The following is a 16,577-nucleotide window of genomic DNA, read 5'->3' on the forward strand; positions in this document are numbered from 1 at the left end:
TCTTAAGTCATGGTTGGTCAGACTCCTAGAAATAGTTTGATGTAGGAGGGCAAGGTGGGAATTATCAAAAGAGGAGACTGAAAAAGTGCTTAAAGGCTGCTGTATCATATTAAATAACTTAGATTCCATCCCATACATGACGGGGGAGCACTAAAGGGTTGAGAAAGTGTGACCACATTCACATTTTATGAAGAGCACTATAGGCTCACAGTCTCTTATCTAAAATCCTTGGGACCAAATGTGAATCAGAATTGAGAACTTTTCAGCTTTTATTTAATAGAAGGGTAAAGCAACATTTATTGTTCTGACATTAAGTCAGTAAACCATTTTCTAAGAGATGTTGCCTAAATTATTTCCGGTGAGCTACTTTGCAATGTTCTAAATTGATATGAATGTACTATTCAGTACAATAAGAAAAATGAATTTGAAAACACTTGGGAGGACAGAGAGGCCAAGAGGGGAAAGGAGAGGTACAGACCTACCCACCGGCTGGTTCTTAGTTGAGCTGAAACTGTTAAATACCCTAAGGAGTTTCCAATTAGGGTCCAGGCCTCCAGCCCAGCTCATCTAGAAGCTTTATATGCCTCCACAGCTATAAAGACAGGGTGCTGTTATTCCCACCTGACCTCCTCCTCTACCCTCTTTCTTGGCTCTTTTGAAAAAAGACTTTTAAAGAAATTGTGTGTATGCTTTCAGAAGTGATCCATTAAGCCAGCCCCGAGGAGAACATCTTGACACTTTATGGAGTCTCAAAAAGTATGATATGGTGGCAATGAAGTGGCTCTTCAGCAGAATGTACTTGAAATGTCTTTGTCTACAGTGCTTGAAGAAGCAGGAGGCGGCATCTTCCCTCCAAATACATTAGTGTGAAGTGGTGGTAGGGGATTGTTGTCATTCTTATTGCTAATTGAGAAGACTTGCCTATGGTGGCTGGGTTCAAGAAATTCTTGCTCTTCATCCTTGTACAAAATACTTAGAATATGTTTCATTATTTACTCCCTTTACCAACTTACCTGGTTTCTATCTCAGGACTTTGCTTTAATAAATATGTGAAATCTTATTAACTATGTGGAATATAGAGACAGTAGAATCAAAGTAGAGTTGAAGGGGCAGCCTGGTGTCATAGGAAGAAGAAGGTTTGGCTTTGAATCCTGGATCTGCTGCTTATCATCAGGATAGTTGGGTACACTTGGGTAGGGTTTGCCTTTTTTTTTTAAATTAGTGAATTAGTTTTAGTATGTTATTTAGTCCATTAGAAATTCATTGCTCTTAAAAAGAAGCACAATCACTGTTAAAGTTTGGTATATATCATTCTAGCTTTTTCCCAAGCCTTTTTGCCAAAAATTGTTATTTATTAATAGTAACATTTATCAAGCACTTAAAATGTACCAAGTATTATGATAAATGCTGTCCATGCATTTGCAATTATATGGATATAAATGCATATAGTTTAATGAACTTCTTCTGTAAATGGTACTTCTGTCAGCTTTTTCCTTGTATTTTTCCCAGTTACTGTGTAGTTTTCATAAAGTTACTTAATCATTCACCTATTGTTGAACAATTACTTTCCAAACTGTCAGTGGTTACACAGATTTAATGGTTTATTATTATTCTTTTAAAATTGAAGCACCAAGTCAGGGATATTTATCAGTGGGGCAGAATAAGATTTTATAATTGGAAAGAGAAATGAAAATATGTGAAGCACACTCATTCCTCATTTATTTTTTAATAAATCTAATAAGTAATATTTCTATAGCACGTTATAGTTTAAAAGTGCTCTTCTTTATTTAACTTAATCTTCAGAGCAATGGTCCAAGGTAGGAAGCATTACTTTCAGTCTATAAATGAGAGAATCCAGGCTCCGAAGAGTAACTCAGCTCTAAAGTAGCAGAGATGAGGCTCCAAACCATTAAGTTGTCCTGAATTTTGTCAAAATAGTTCTTTCACTACTGTGCAAAGATTCCACATGTGCCTTGTTATTATGTTGTAGCCTCCTGATGAGCAAGGGCTGCCTCTTTCATATTTGGCATTCCCCGCAGGTCCCACCCAGGTCCTCTGACAGAAGCTCATTTGAAAAACTGAATTCTGTTTCTTGAACCTGGTGGGGTAAGTGGAAGCGTGCAGGGCATCTACACTTAATTTAGAAATATTTCCCCAAAGGAGTAGCTCTTTAAATAAAATTAAAGGGAAACAAAGGGACATTGAGGAACAGACAACCGGGGATTATTTTCCAGGCGCAGGGTTGCCTCTTTGGAATGCTCAGATCCCTGAAGCAACGGTGCATGTTACAGCTTTCACACCTTCTGTCATATGCCATTCTCAAACAGGCCCATGAGAAAAGGCAGGGAGGAACTATTGGCTTTATTTTATGGATGAAAAAACCCAGAGATTAAATGACCTGTCCAAGGGCAACCACTTATTAAGGGTCACAGGAGAGCTTGACTTCATGACACCTCTCTCCCCGGCTAGTTGTCTTCTCATTACACAGCTCTCACTGCCTTTTGTGCTTTTCTTCATCTCCCAACACAGCCATCACTGCAGTTTAAATTGGTTAAATGATCTTGTGCCTATGTCTGGTTTCTTTGTTGATTGTCTTTTATTTGCAGAGAGGAGAGTCAGAGGTTCATTGGGCAGGTTCAGAGACCTTTTCCTCTTTTCCTCCCCAGATCTTTCTCTAGCTTGTGCTGTTCATTTAACTTTATTTAGTCTTTGCCTAGAAACAACTAAAAAAGTCAGAAACCTATAGGGGATGGGGGGTGATGGACTGCAGCCAATCACACTTTTATCTTGTTAGAGTCTAATTATGTTACCAGGATTGCTGAACAAATCCTGTAATGAAAATACTACTACTAATAATTAAAACGTAAAAGACAAAAAAACTGGAAATCAGGGATTTCTAATCCTTTTTAGTCATGAGGAACTGAATGATAGGAGTACTATGTAAATATTGTGAACTGCATCTTCTACTCAGCACCATTCATTTTTGCACACTTCCATCTATTCTAGATCCCTGCTACTCAAAGTGTTGTCCTGGGATCAGCATCACCAGCATCACCTGGGAGCTTGTTAGCTAGACTGACCCTTAGTCCCCACCCCAGACCTACTGAATCTGAACCTGCATTTTCACAGGATCCTCAGTTGGTTCCTATGCACGTTAAAATTTGAGAAGCACTGGTCCAGATCACTCTCATGCTCGTGGGTGGGCTAAGGACTTCAGTGGGTCCTCACTGCCTCCACTCCTTCTGTTGCATACTCAAGACTTTCATGTCATGACTGAATTTCCCTGTCCAGCCTTATTTACCATCATATCCATTTACAAATTCTATCTGTCAAATTAAACTGTCTCCTGTTTTCCCCAATTTCCTGGTGCTATCTATCCCTTGCCTCATAACTATGCTCACCCAGTTTCCTCTATTTTTTATGCTTTTCCCTTCTCTCTGCTGGCCTAGACTTTTCCTGTTATTCAGGGATATCAAGTCCATGGAGCCTTTCCATATTCATTCAACCACAATAATCTTATCTCCCTTCTCTGTGCTCATATTATACTACAAAGTATAGTTCATTGTGCACATTGTAAAGAAAGCATTCCTTAAGGCAGGGCCTGATTCTGACTCGCCTATGTCCAAGCTTCCAGTGCTTAGTAATGTGTGTGGCACATGGTAGGGGGGCTCAGAACTGATCGTGGATTTGACTCAAATTTAATTCTGATAGAATAATCTACCGTTTGAAGCCCTTCACTGACACTAGCAGGGTCCATCCATCGTGTCCTGCCTCCATGTCCCTGGGCCTCCAAGCAACTCTAAGCCCAATAACACTTGCCTCTGTCCTTGGGTGAAAGCATTCAGGCTGAAAAGTGCCTCAAATCTATCAAGATGTTAATGACCTGTGGCAGGACTCTGGCAGCAACAAAAGCACCTCTGTTGCCAGAATCCATTTATACTGGGTGGGTGTTTTCGACAACCACTTAATTAAACACATTGCTTTTCTCTATAAATTCTCCATGGCAGCAACCTCATCCCAATAGCTAATGGTCTCTGAGTGACCTGCATTAGAAGACAGTGAGGGCATTTAGTTGCTGCAGTCACAAATGTACTTGGAAGTGTTTATTTTCCCATGGCTGCTACCCATTAGGAAGGACTCAGGAAAAGCCAAGAGGTGAAAGAAGTTTGATGCAGCTAAATGCCTAGCTCCATAAGTTACTAGCTATTTGACCTTGATTGTGCAAATCTCTTATATCCTCTGGACCTCAGTTTTATCGTCTATAAAACGGGGATGTTACGAGGGTTATTTTAAGGACTGAATTACTTAATATGTGTACAATGCTTATAACAATTTTTTACCATATGATGTGTGCCATATAAGAGTTGACTTTTATTACTATTACTATTAGTAGTATTTATTTATATTCATTCATTCATTTTTGTTATTTGCTGAGCTCCTTACATAAGCCAGATTCTGTCCTAAGTGATGAAAGTACAGTAGGAAATAAGACAAGATTTCTACCTTAAAGGAGCTCTCAGTCTTGTAAGGAAGAAAGACCTGTAAACAAAGTCACAGCAGAGTACGATACATGCTGATATACAGTCCTATGAATGGTTATATGTGAACATAGGGGTCAGCATATATTGTAGCATTAGGTTAAGGGGACATCCAAGATTAGAGAAGGAGAAGGGATTAAAGATATGATGAGATGAAAAAGAACATTCCAAGAAGAAAAAATATGTGTAACAGAAACAGGCTCAGAGGATCACGAACAGCTCTGTGTGGCTGGATTATAGTGAGCAAGAATGAGAGAACTAGAAAAAAGCTGGAAAGATAGGAAGGAACCTGAAAGTAAAGAATTCTGGATGCTAGCCTAAGAAGTTTGGATCATATTCTCTTATGGTGGCAAGTTGGAGATCCATAGGTCATTTCCACCCTGCTCAGTGTTTTCTAAAATTTGATTTTGAATGCTTTTAGGGAGGGTATGTGGTCCCTGTTTGTCAGCACCTAGCCACTTCCCAGTGCCTTACACTGGCTCCTCTTTACTCCCTGATACAATCATGTGTAGGAACCAGCTCTCACCTCCAACCCCCACAAGAGCCACCTGTGTGCGACTCTTCCAATTACATGTTCAAGGACCTCACCTTGGTATGTTGAAATCAGTTATGGTAGTCATTTATACCAAGCAAATGAAGTCAGGAGATTATTATTATTTTAGAATTTGTTTATTATTTACAGCACACTACTGCCTTTATGTTCCTTTCATGACCACTATGGACATTTCTGTCTTGAGTTACTGAAGGATATCAAATAGGGTGTTGACATTATTAGACAAAGCACTAGGCTCCTGAAATTATTGCTCAATAATTTAAACATATTCTTAATTATTAAGGGGCCTGCCAATATGAGTTTCACTAAAGAAAACAAATAAGATCTCTATCTTAATACTGATGCTATCTATACTTTTAGGCCACTTTTATAGCAGTTATACAAAGAGTTATTATAGCCTTTTATGAGTAAACATGCTGCCTGATTTATAAATAGTATGTTGTCTCCACTCTGTGGGGTGCCTTTGTTGTCCCAAAATGTCCTGTTGTAGGGAAGATAAAAGTGGGTTTAAGAAGAGAAAGCAATGTGAAGAGAGGAAGCTTCTACTTCCACTGGTCTGTTCAGTAAACAGAGCTACACAGCGCAAGAGTTCTGTGGTTACTGAAATGCTTTGCTATGTGAATTAATGAAAATGTAGAATTCTGAGGAAAGAAAATTATCAGGAACAGAGAAAGATATTGTATAATGATAAAACAGTCAATCCACCAAGAAGATATAGCAGCCCTAGATGTGTATGCACCAAATAACAGAGCTGTAAAATGCATCACATAAAAATATAATTGAAAGAAGTAGATAAATCTGCAATTATAATTGGAGACTTCAATACCATTCTCTCAATAATTGATACAACAACTAAATAGAAAGTCAGGAAAGATTTAGGAGCTGAACAACACGATCAATCAATAGGACCCAGTTTATATTTATAGAATATTTCACCCAATAATAGCATAATACAAATTCTTTTTAGGCATTCACATTACATATACCAAGATCTAGCATATCCCAAGTCACAAAATAAGCCACAACAAATTTAAAAGAATTGATATCATACAGAGTATGTTCTCTGAGCATAATAGAATAAATCAACAATGAAAAATAACAGGAAAATCTCTAAACACTTGAAAACTGAACATACTTCTAAATAATCCAGGGATCAAAGAGGGAATCTCAAAGGAAATAAAAAGTACATTGAACTAAATAAAAAGAAAAATGCAACATATCAAAATGTGGAGGGTGCAGCTAAATAGTACTGAAAAAGAAATTTATAGCACTAAAGGAAAAGTACTCATATTAATTGAAAGAAAGTTTCAAAACAATAATCTGAACTCCTGTTTCAAGCAACTAGAAAAGAAGAGCAAACAAAGCCAAAGTGAGAAGAAGGAAAGAAATAACATAAATAAGAGTAGAAATCAATGGAAAAAAATCCACGAAACAGTAGAGAAAATTAATGGATGAAAAAGCTAGCTCTCTGAAGGGATGTATAAAATTGACAAACCTCTAGCAAGGCTGACACATAAAAAAAGGGAGGAGACACAAGTTTTATCCAGAATGAAATAGGAGATATCACTACAGACCCTGCAAACATTAAAGAAATAGTAAGGGATTATAGCTAACAATTCTACACACACAAATTTGACAACTTAGATAAAATGGACTAATTTCTCAAAACACAAAAACTTTCACAACTCACTCAACATGAAATAAAAAATTTGAATACCCCTATAAAAATTAGGAAATTGAATTTTTTATAAAAAACCGACCCAAAAGAAATTTCCAGGCTCAGAATTCTAGTTAATGTGTAGAGAAGAAGGAACACTAATTTAAACTGTATCAGGGCCTCAAGGAATCACCTGCTGATATACAGTCCTACAAATTATTCTATGGAAACATAGATGTCACTGTGTATTGTGGCATTAGGTAAAGGGGACATCCAAGATTAAAGAAGGAGGAGGGATTAAAGATACAAAGAGATGAAAAAAATATTCCAGGAAGAAAGAATATGTGTAACAGAGACAGGCTCAGGGCTTATATTTCCCTATCTTGAGAATTTGAACTGGGAGATACAGAGATACACCAGGTAGCTATGAGAGTGGATCTGAAAATTCACGTGTAGTCAGGGATAAGGAAACAATTCAAGGTCATAGGCAAGGTGGAATTAAGGAGAAATGAAAATTGACAGGAAGCAGAAGGAACATAGCAGTCAAGAGCAAACAGATGAGAGGTATAGAGAGACACAGGAAGCATAATAGAGACTGCCCCTGAGAGAGTAGCTTTTGTTCTTTGTGGCTTTCCAGGTTGTGTGAAGCCCAGCTGGGCTGTGGTTCCTGTTCTTAGATTTCTGTGGGATTCCTCCAAGGATTTTTATAGCACGTCTCCTCATCTTGGGTTTGCCTGATCTGGGCTGTGTATCCTGTACTCAAGGAGCTGTAGCTAACATAGTACAGTAAACAGAACTCACTCCCATTTAAAAACAATGAAAACAATGGAGGTGGCGAGATGTATACATTTGTTCTATCTTATTCATATATTCTTCCTTCTCTGCCGCCTCTGCAGAATTAGGCCTTGTTCTCCTGCCAGCTTCCTTGGCTTTGGATCAAGTGAATCCCCCCAAGTGAATTCAGGGGAGGAGTGACCCCCTAGGGGGTGGGCCTCTCGTGAGCTCCTGGTGTGCTGTAGGGGACTTGAGTTATTCGACAGCTATTCAGTAGTTATATGGGAAAGGGAGAGCGTGGGGTGTGCCCAGATTCTTTTCTTTTGTGTAGCTTTTAAAATATCCTCTTACTGATGGTAGTGCTGTGGGGAGAGCAAAATTGCCTGGTTGTGTAAGAAAAATAAATGGGAAAAACAGCTTGATGGGGTGTATATAGCCTGGAGTGTGAGTCAGAAGAGCTGGGTCCTGGGCTTGGCTCTGTCACCTCATGCCAGATCCATGTGGCTTTACTGAGGCTTGGTTCTTCCATCTGTAAAGTGGGGGATCGCAACCACTTAATATGAAAAATAGCCATAAATTGCAAAGAAATTGTGGTTGTTCTTGCAGGAAAACTGGCTTCTGCTTAAATCTCACTCCACTCTCCTCCTTGCTCCTTTTGCTTGAGTCACACAGGCCTCCTTGCTGTTTCCTGGACCTGGATGTTCCCATCTCAGGGCCTTTGCAACAGCTTTTCACGTTGCCTAGAACACTATTCCCACACATATTCCTCTATCTCCCTTTTTTCCAAGTCTCTAAATTTGTGTGTCTATTTTCTTCTGTCTCTGTCCCCTCCCAGAATGTAAGTGCCAGAGGAATAGGGGTTTGTTTGTTTCACCATTATCCCTCTGGTGCCTGGAGTGTGATACGGTTCAATCAATATTTGTTGGATCAGTAGAAGGATTACTTCTGGCCTGGTTCCCTGGTATTGCTACTCCAAAGAAATATCTTTTTATGCCATGTAGTGAGAAGAAGTTCAATTGCAAATAAACGACTTGCTTTTGAGCTATAATCCTGAGCCACTGCCCTATGTTGTCTGATATGGGCTCGTATTTGCACCCGCCATTGGCTCTTCTGGCCCAGGTATGCAAATGAACATAGCACAATGGGCACTCTCATGTTTCCTATTGAGTCTTTGTTCCAACTGTTCCAGGTCCTTATCTTCTAAGGTGTTCCACAGCAGCCACCTGCAAAGGAACGCTCACATACAATGCATGGTCTATATATTAAGTAAGAGTAACTCAAATATAACTTCCAATATAGTGAAAATACATTTGGCTGTAGCAGAAAAACAAACAGGCAAACAGACAGAAACTTGTCGTACATACATATGAAATTAATGACTTTTAAAAAATATTTTTAGGAAATTGAAATAAAAATATTTTGCATATCTAAAACTGTTATAGGCTTGAGGAGTTCTCTTTAAGTGCATTTACTTCACCTGTTCATTAATTTATATGGTAATTCAATAAATATTGCAAAGTGTTTAAGTGATTTAGAAGAGCCTTCTTCATCATCATATAATAGCCAACAATATTTTAGTATTTTCTGTGTGTTTTGTATGACACTAAATTTGTATTACGGTAATATCGCTTATCCTCACAACAGTCCTATGAGGAATATACCATTACTATCTTCATTTTGAAGATGCAGAAACTGAATTTTAGAAAGGATAAGTAACTTTTACACGATCTGACAGCTAGTAAGTGACAGAGCTACATTTGCCACCCTGAACCTATGTAATAGAAAGCCTGTCACTGCTCAGGAATCTTCTGCTCAACTGTATTTTATCAGGGCTTTGGGTGAAGATTAAAAAAGGAAATATGTACATAGCATCTGGTACAGTACATGATCTGTAAAAGACCCCCAATATATGGAGGCTTCTATTATGATAATCTAAGAAAAATACATGGCAGCGTTATTCATATATGCAGATAGATCTCAGAAGCTTCAGACCTGGGTATGAGAGTGTGTGTGTGTGTATCTCAACTAAAAGTTTTTGTTCATAATTTTTGTTATATTTTTAGAACTCAAAAACACCTTTGCTTTCTCAAGAAAAAACTGACAATTTTTTTTTACTGTAATCAACTGGAACACTATAATGAAACCCTGGTAGGACTTCCCTTACTCAGGAGAAAAGTAGCTTTTGGAGGACACAAGAATGGATGTTTCCAGGTCTTTCTTATCTGGGGGCTGTATCTGCCTCATAGTAGGTGCACATTAAAGAAGTGTTAAAGAAATGAATACATACTTCTGAGCCCTTTCTTTGTGTACATTCCAAATAATCATCCATACTTTGCAACTTGTGCTTTTCCAACATGGAGATCCTTACCACACAGCAGAAGATAAAGTGTTGATAAGAGAACCTTCTTCAAGGGCATCACGCAGGTGGTTGCAGTTGCTCTTCCTCAGTCCTGTGGCAGTGGGCTGGGAATCCAGACACCTGAGTTCTGCCCCTGTAGGCTTGTGTTACCATTTCCAGCCTCACTACATCCTTGGGTGCCGTATTACTCTTCCCAACATATTTTTCCCTTATATCTTAGAGAATTGTGTATTCCCTGAAAGTCATATAATCTTCTCGGCATTCCCCATAACTAGCACAGAGCCTGATACATGGCTGGCTGCATGGGGTAGTGGGGGGAAATGAACTCTAAGAAGTCAAGTCAGGAAACCTGGGAACAGGGAAGGTCTGTGACCATCAGGTTTTTATTAGAATATTGTATTTACTTTGAGGATCCCCTATTTTAAGCAAATTGGAGAAGGCTCAGGGAAAGAGTAACCAAATGATTGGAAGAAATACATGCAGATTATTTAGCTAAAGGTTTTACAAGTCTCCACTTAACTCAGGGGGAGGGAAATTGCTTTGCTTTAATGCCATGCATTTTTCATTTGTTTGTGTTTGAAGAGCAAACCCAAACCAGATTCTTGTCAGGGCCTGGAACCCAGTGGGTGCTTAGGGAATATGTGTGGAATGAATGATTCAGGTTTTTTTCCTTCTGGGTTGATGACTTCTGGCTAGCCAAGATACTGTCTTCCTCTCCAAGGGCCGGGTTACGCTAAGGGGTTTGAGGGGTGCATGAAGATTGAATTGTAAATGAGGAATAGTCATTCTATTCACCATCAGGGTAGATACCTCTACTGAGTGTGGGCTTTGTGTGTGTGTGTGTGTGTGTGTGTGTGTGAGAGAGAGAGAGAGAGAGAGAGAGAGAGAGAGAGAGAGAGAGAGAGAGAGAGAGAGAGGGAGGGAAAGAGAGAATAATATTAGAAGAAAATCTTTCTTGGAAGGAAATCATTTCCAAACCACAAATTGATTTGACACAGCCTTAAAAGAGCAACTGAAAGTATTGTTGGGTGTGGGGCTGAAGCCACTGGGAGGCATCTGCGATTTGAGTAACTGGGTGTGGGTCCTGGAAACTCTTAACGATGGGTATCGCCTGTCATTTCTAGTTCGCTGTTGCCCTCTGCTGGTGAAACTGTTGCCATCCCAGAAAAATGCAGACTCACTGAGCTCTCAGGTGCCTTCTTACCTACGAGGCGTCTCGGCTCCTTCTTGTCAATAAGGAAGTGTTGCTGGTGCTGAGGGAGAGAGGGTGACTGGACAAGATGCGGAGAATCCTTTGCCAGGGGAGACTGACTCTCACAACAGAGGGGATGGATCTTATGATTCCCTTTTTAAATTCTGTGCCCTGCTCATTTGCTGAGACCTTGCTGTCTCTTTGCTCTGTGCTGGGCACAGTGAGGAGACTCAGGTATAAATAAAGCGGTGACTCTGTACTAGAGGGGCTCCTATTTGGGGTGTGTGTGTGTGTGTGTGTGTGTTTGTGTGCAAAGGGATAGGACAAGTACAGAAATCACTGTAATACACAGAAAATTGGAGTAGGGCCACAGGCGAGGCACTGATAAAGGCTTGTGCACACTTAAAGGAAGGAAAGACGACACCCACTTGACGGTGACAGAAGTGAGGGTAAGACTCCGTAGGTAAAGCATGTAAGCTGGAAACTTGAAGGATGGATGATTTTTTTATTTTAAAAATATCTCTTATCAAAAAATAGAATATGTTCATTATAAAAAATTTAAACCCTGGAAAATAAAAGTATAAAAAGAAATAAAAGTCACTTAAAATTCCAGCAGTCAGAAATAATCAGTGTTAACATTTTAATATGTATATTATTTTGTTGTTATTGCAAAATTGGATTAATACTGTAGGTAACATTTTTGCATTCTGCTCTTCTTCATTATTATGGCATGAATATTTTTCCAATGTTACTGATTTTTTTTTTGAAAATGTGTTATTTTGTGTGGGAGTGTTTCAATGTGTAAACATGAGGATCAGATTCCCCAAGCAGCATAAGCCAAGACATATAGGTTGCACAGAGCAAAGATTGTTCATTCTTTACTAATTTCAGAAATATTTTTTAGATACCTATAAACTTAGAGACACAAATCTAAGAATTGATTGCACTTTTTCAATGTTTACAGTATAGGAAAGAAGACATATTAATTATATAATCATAGAAATAACTGTAAAATTGCATATGGAACAAGTGCCATAATAGAGAAATGTGTGGGGTATGAAAGTGTATATTAGAAGGAAGAGAAATAGTCACAGAAGTCTGAGAAATATTCCTGGAGGAAGGGGGTGATGGAGCTCGCTCTACAGGAGTTAGCTAGGTGAGTTAGACGATCATGTAGAACCTTGCCAGCAAAGGGACCAGCGTGTGCAAAGACCCTTAAGTTGGAGAGGGCATGGTGAATTCCAGAAACTGAAAGAAGATCAAGGAAAATGGCGTGGAGAGACTAGGCCTGAGATGGGGTTGAAGAATTACATAAGCCCTGACTGCAGAACCTCTTAGACCAGGTAAAGACTTTTTGTCATTTTTCATAAGAGCCACGAGGAACTATTCAAGTATTTTAAGCCAGGTGGGTCAGTGAAGACCAGATTTTTTGTTTTTTTTTTAGAAAAAGAATCACCTCACTGCAGTAAGGTGAAGAAGTTGGAAGGCAGCAAGAGTAGATGTAGATAAACCAGGTCTGGGTGACTAGTCTCCCAAGCCTAGTGACAGGAGGTGAAAAAAGACTGGATTGAGATGATTAAGGTAGAAATGGAGAGAAGTGGGTGGTATCGAGAGACATATGGGGAGTGAATGTTTAGGACTTGGCACGTAAGGTAAGGAAACACGATGAGTGCAGAATGACTCTTGCATAACTGGATGGAGGGAGGGTTCTTCCCCAAGATGGGAACACTGAAAGAGCACACAGTTGGGAAGGGACAGTCATGAGTGTTGTTTTGGGGAGGAAGTTTTCTAGAGAGAACAATTCCAGGAGATGTGTGTCTCATCACATCAGCTCCTTCCAGAGCTGAGTTTTACCACATTTACACACCACTCTGAAGGGTCCACTTTTTAAAGAGGGTTGGTATCGGGGAGAGAGCAAATATTGTGCCTTGAGTTGGTGTCTCCCTCTCTGGTTCAGGTCCCTACACTACTGTTGCTCGGGGTAAAACACTGGGCAAATCATTTTAAGGGTCTGTGGACCTTAGTTTCCTTGTCTTTAAAAACCCTTGGTCGAAAGGGTTCTTGTGAGGATTAAATGAGAGCATTGATTTTTCAAGGGCTGCATAAACCTCTATGAGCTGTATGAACACAATATGTTATTGGTATTTCTATTGCTATGTTTGTTGCTATTATTGCTGCCCAAACTTCAATAATGTTAGTGTTAGGAATATGTAATTTAATGTTTCTTCATGAGTTCTTAGGGTGAAAAAGGTGTGACTGAAGTCTAAATAAATAAGTATACCACCCAGGAGCTTGAGATGGTGGCCCCAAACTATTTATAAGCCTGTGTGTTTACTTGAATTCAGACATTCCCGACATGTAAATTATGCAGAGTCTGTGTCACAGCAGAGCACTCTGTGTTCCTAAAAAGAATTTTCCTTTTTTTCCAAATCCTTTACCTTTTAAAATAAATCTCATTATGGAGTGCTGACATTTTCAGTAAAACCATTCAACCAAAAGCTGCCGTTTTTTTAGACTAAAAACAAGTCTGGTTTATTAGGCAGCAGCTTATAACTTACTGCTAAGTAGATGCAGTCTATTTAGAGAAGTTTATGTAGATATCCGATAAGACATTTCAGAGTCCCCATCTCTTTCTGACTAAGACTGAGAGTGTTAAGCAGACTATCAAGAATTCTCTCAGTGGAGTGGGAGGTGAGTATCACTGTGTGCTTGGGTGGATGGAAACAGTAGAATCAATATTTAAACCAGATCTCTTGATCTTTATGCTATTAATATTTCCTCCAATTATACCACTAACTCTACTATCATGTTCTAGCTGAGTGACTTTGGATGTAACTTTCTTCAAAGGGTTGTGGTGGGATGTAGAACTAACACTCATGAATATGTAGTGGCCAGCATATACTAGGGCCTCATCAGTGATCACATCCTTCTTTTTCTCCTTTGCTTCTCCCTCTTTCTTTCCCCTTCATCTCTCTTCTCTCCTTCATGTCTCCTCCTGCCCCTCCACCCATTGATTCAGCTCCTAACTTTGTCTTGTCTGTCTGTGCTTACACTGAGAAGTGGCACATAATTGAGTTACCTGAAGTCACTTAGTGATGTAGGCTCCTACCAGAGATAATAATAACTAATTTATGGAGCCCTGACTGAGACTCATTTCTTTTAATCTTGTCCCCAAACGCATGAGGTGAGCAGTAGTATTGTCTCCATTTCACAGATATGGAACCTGAGCCACAGAAAGGTTAAAAGTCCAATATTACGGAGTAAGTGATATTGCTGCAAGTTCCCACCTCCACCCTCACTCCACCCAAAGGCCTCCAAAATCATTCTAATTGACATTCATTTACTCACTTAACAGATACGTATTTAGTGCAGGCAATTTGACTGCCCAGTAGACACAGTCTCTGCCCTCATGTAATATGCACACACACGTGTGCACACATGCACACACACAGGGTTGATACTCAACCTGTACTTACTGGCATTTTCCTGCCCTCTGTACTGCAGTGTACATTCTGATTGGTCACTGCCCACGTGCTAGTCATTGCTAAGCATTTTATATTTCATTCCTCCTTACCAACTGTGATAAATGTCACGGGGGAGAAAGGATAAGGATGCTTTGAGAGAGTGTAATAAGGCCAAGATTCTACAGCAGTTTAGGAAATCCTCTTTGAATGAGACATTTGAACCACGACTTGAACAATGAGTGCTCTCAGCTTACTGTGTGAGATGACCCCGGTCAGAGGCAGATTATACAGACCTGTAGTCCAGGTTAGGGAGTTTGGATTTGATCATAAAATAAAGGGGATGCTACTTAATAAAGTGAACGGGGTGGGGGGTGATATCATTCAGTTCGTATGTTAAGAATTGCATTGTGGGTACTTTGTGGAGAAGGATTGGGAATGGGATGCCCATACCATTTACACATTAGATTGATTCTGTGTGGTGAGATTCATACATCAGTCAGTCACAGATCAATATTTTCAGTCTTTCAGGGAAAACAAAGCACATATTGAAACAATTCTAATACAAGTTGTGTGGTGCTATATCCTAAAGCTTATACCAGACAGACAACAAAAGTACTGTTAGTCAAGGGAATTACAGACCATGCTCACTTTCTTTTAAACAGAAGCCATTGTTTTGAGTCCTTCTTTTTCTCTTCATTGGAGAGATTCTTAACTCCTACTCAGAATTTTCCATGTGTGCCCCAAAAGACCCAAATCTGAAGAAAATCTATTCAGTAAACATTTATCTAGTGTCTGCTTTGTCTTTGGTTCATAAAAATCTCACTTCACTTGTTTCACTGTATTTCTACCACAAGAATATGGTAGGAGGAGCTCTAAATACAGATGGCTTGGAGGACAGTGGACCTGCGTTCAAGTCTCCATTTTATCTCTTGTTAACAATGTGGCCTTGGAGATTAGCATAAGCTAGTTTGCAGTGAGTAAATTTTGTGGTACAGACTGAGTTTGAACAAAGAGATATTTTTGTTCTCCGTGGAGGAAGATGTGCTCCCTGAAGGTTTCCCAGAGAACTGAGAAGATGTAGAGAAGTGTGAATCAGTTGACTTCCAACACAATGCAAACTTGGTCTCCTAACGGATTCCATCATCGGTAATCATCTCTGTGCTCTGTGATGACAAAATATTTCCCCATCATCTTCTACCTCCCCTCCTCATTTAGTCATGGGACTAGATTAAATGGGGGGGAGTGGCGTTAGCTGTTTCTCTGGTCCTCTTTCTTCTGAGTTGATCAAACTTCACTGTCTTCTATGTTAGGAATGCCATTATCTTTAATTTGGAAAGGTCATGTGATCAACTTTACTTCTCTGTGATGGTTCCTACAGGATAGATCACTGGAACAACGAGCAGGAGAGAATTTTGCTGCTCACAGACAAGACTCTCTTGATCTGCAAATATGACTTCATCATGCTCAGCTGTGTGCAGCTGCAGCGGATTCCTCTAAGCGCTGTCTGTCGCATCTGTCTGGGCAAGTTTGCCTTCCCTGGGATGTCACTGGACAAGTGAGTATAATGTCCTAGACTTGGGGAAGTGGTACAGTGCGGGTAGGCATACGGGAAAACGATCACAAAGTGCAGTTTGGTACTGTAAAGTGGGAATACCCAGGGAAGAACAGAGAAGTCATCAAAGTTGAAATCATCAGACTATTGAGTTCCTACTCTATGTCAGGCACTAGGAATACAACTTGAAGTACATTTGTATTTTAATATGAGAACCTGACAGGTAAATAGGTAAATGTAAGGTGAAAAGAGGTGTGGGAACATGGGGGGAAATGTGCTGACCTACTTCGTGCGGCAGATAATTAGAGAAGCTTTCCTGAAGAAGTACTTGAGCCAATATTTGATGTTGAGCAGGAGTTAGCTAAAGAAAGGGAACCAAAGTTGAAGAATATTCTAAGCAGAAGAAACAGCACAAACAAGAATGGAGAAGTGGGAAAAAGTGTAATGCCTCTGGGAATTAAAATTATTCTGTAATGTTCAGTGGATAG

The 16,577-nt window shown here is 39.6% G+C and overlaps 1 protein-coding gene across 1 annotated transcript in view; it reads left to right on the top strand.

The window, feature by feature from the left end:
* Positions 1-16,577, top strand: part of TPRG1 (tumor protein p63 regulated 1) — an 89,870-nt gene that overhangs the window by 12,382 nt on the left and 60,911 nt on the right. Inside the window, exon 3 of the mRNA XM_045539917.1 lies at positions 15,916-16,092. Coding sequence (XP_045395873.1) covers positions 15,916-16,092 — 177 coding nt within the window. The remainder of the gene's footprint in view (positions 1-15,915; positions 16,093-16,577) is intronic.

The sequence above is a fragment of the Lemur catta genome, chromosome 1 (assembly GCF_020740605.2).
Source record: "Lemur catta isolate mLemCat1 chromosome 1, mLemCat1.pri, whole genome shotgun sequence".
Taxonomy (NCBI): Eukaryota; Metazoa; Chordata; class Mammalia; order Primates; family Lemuridae; genus Lemur; species Lemur catta.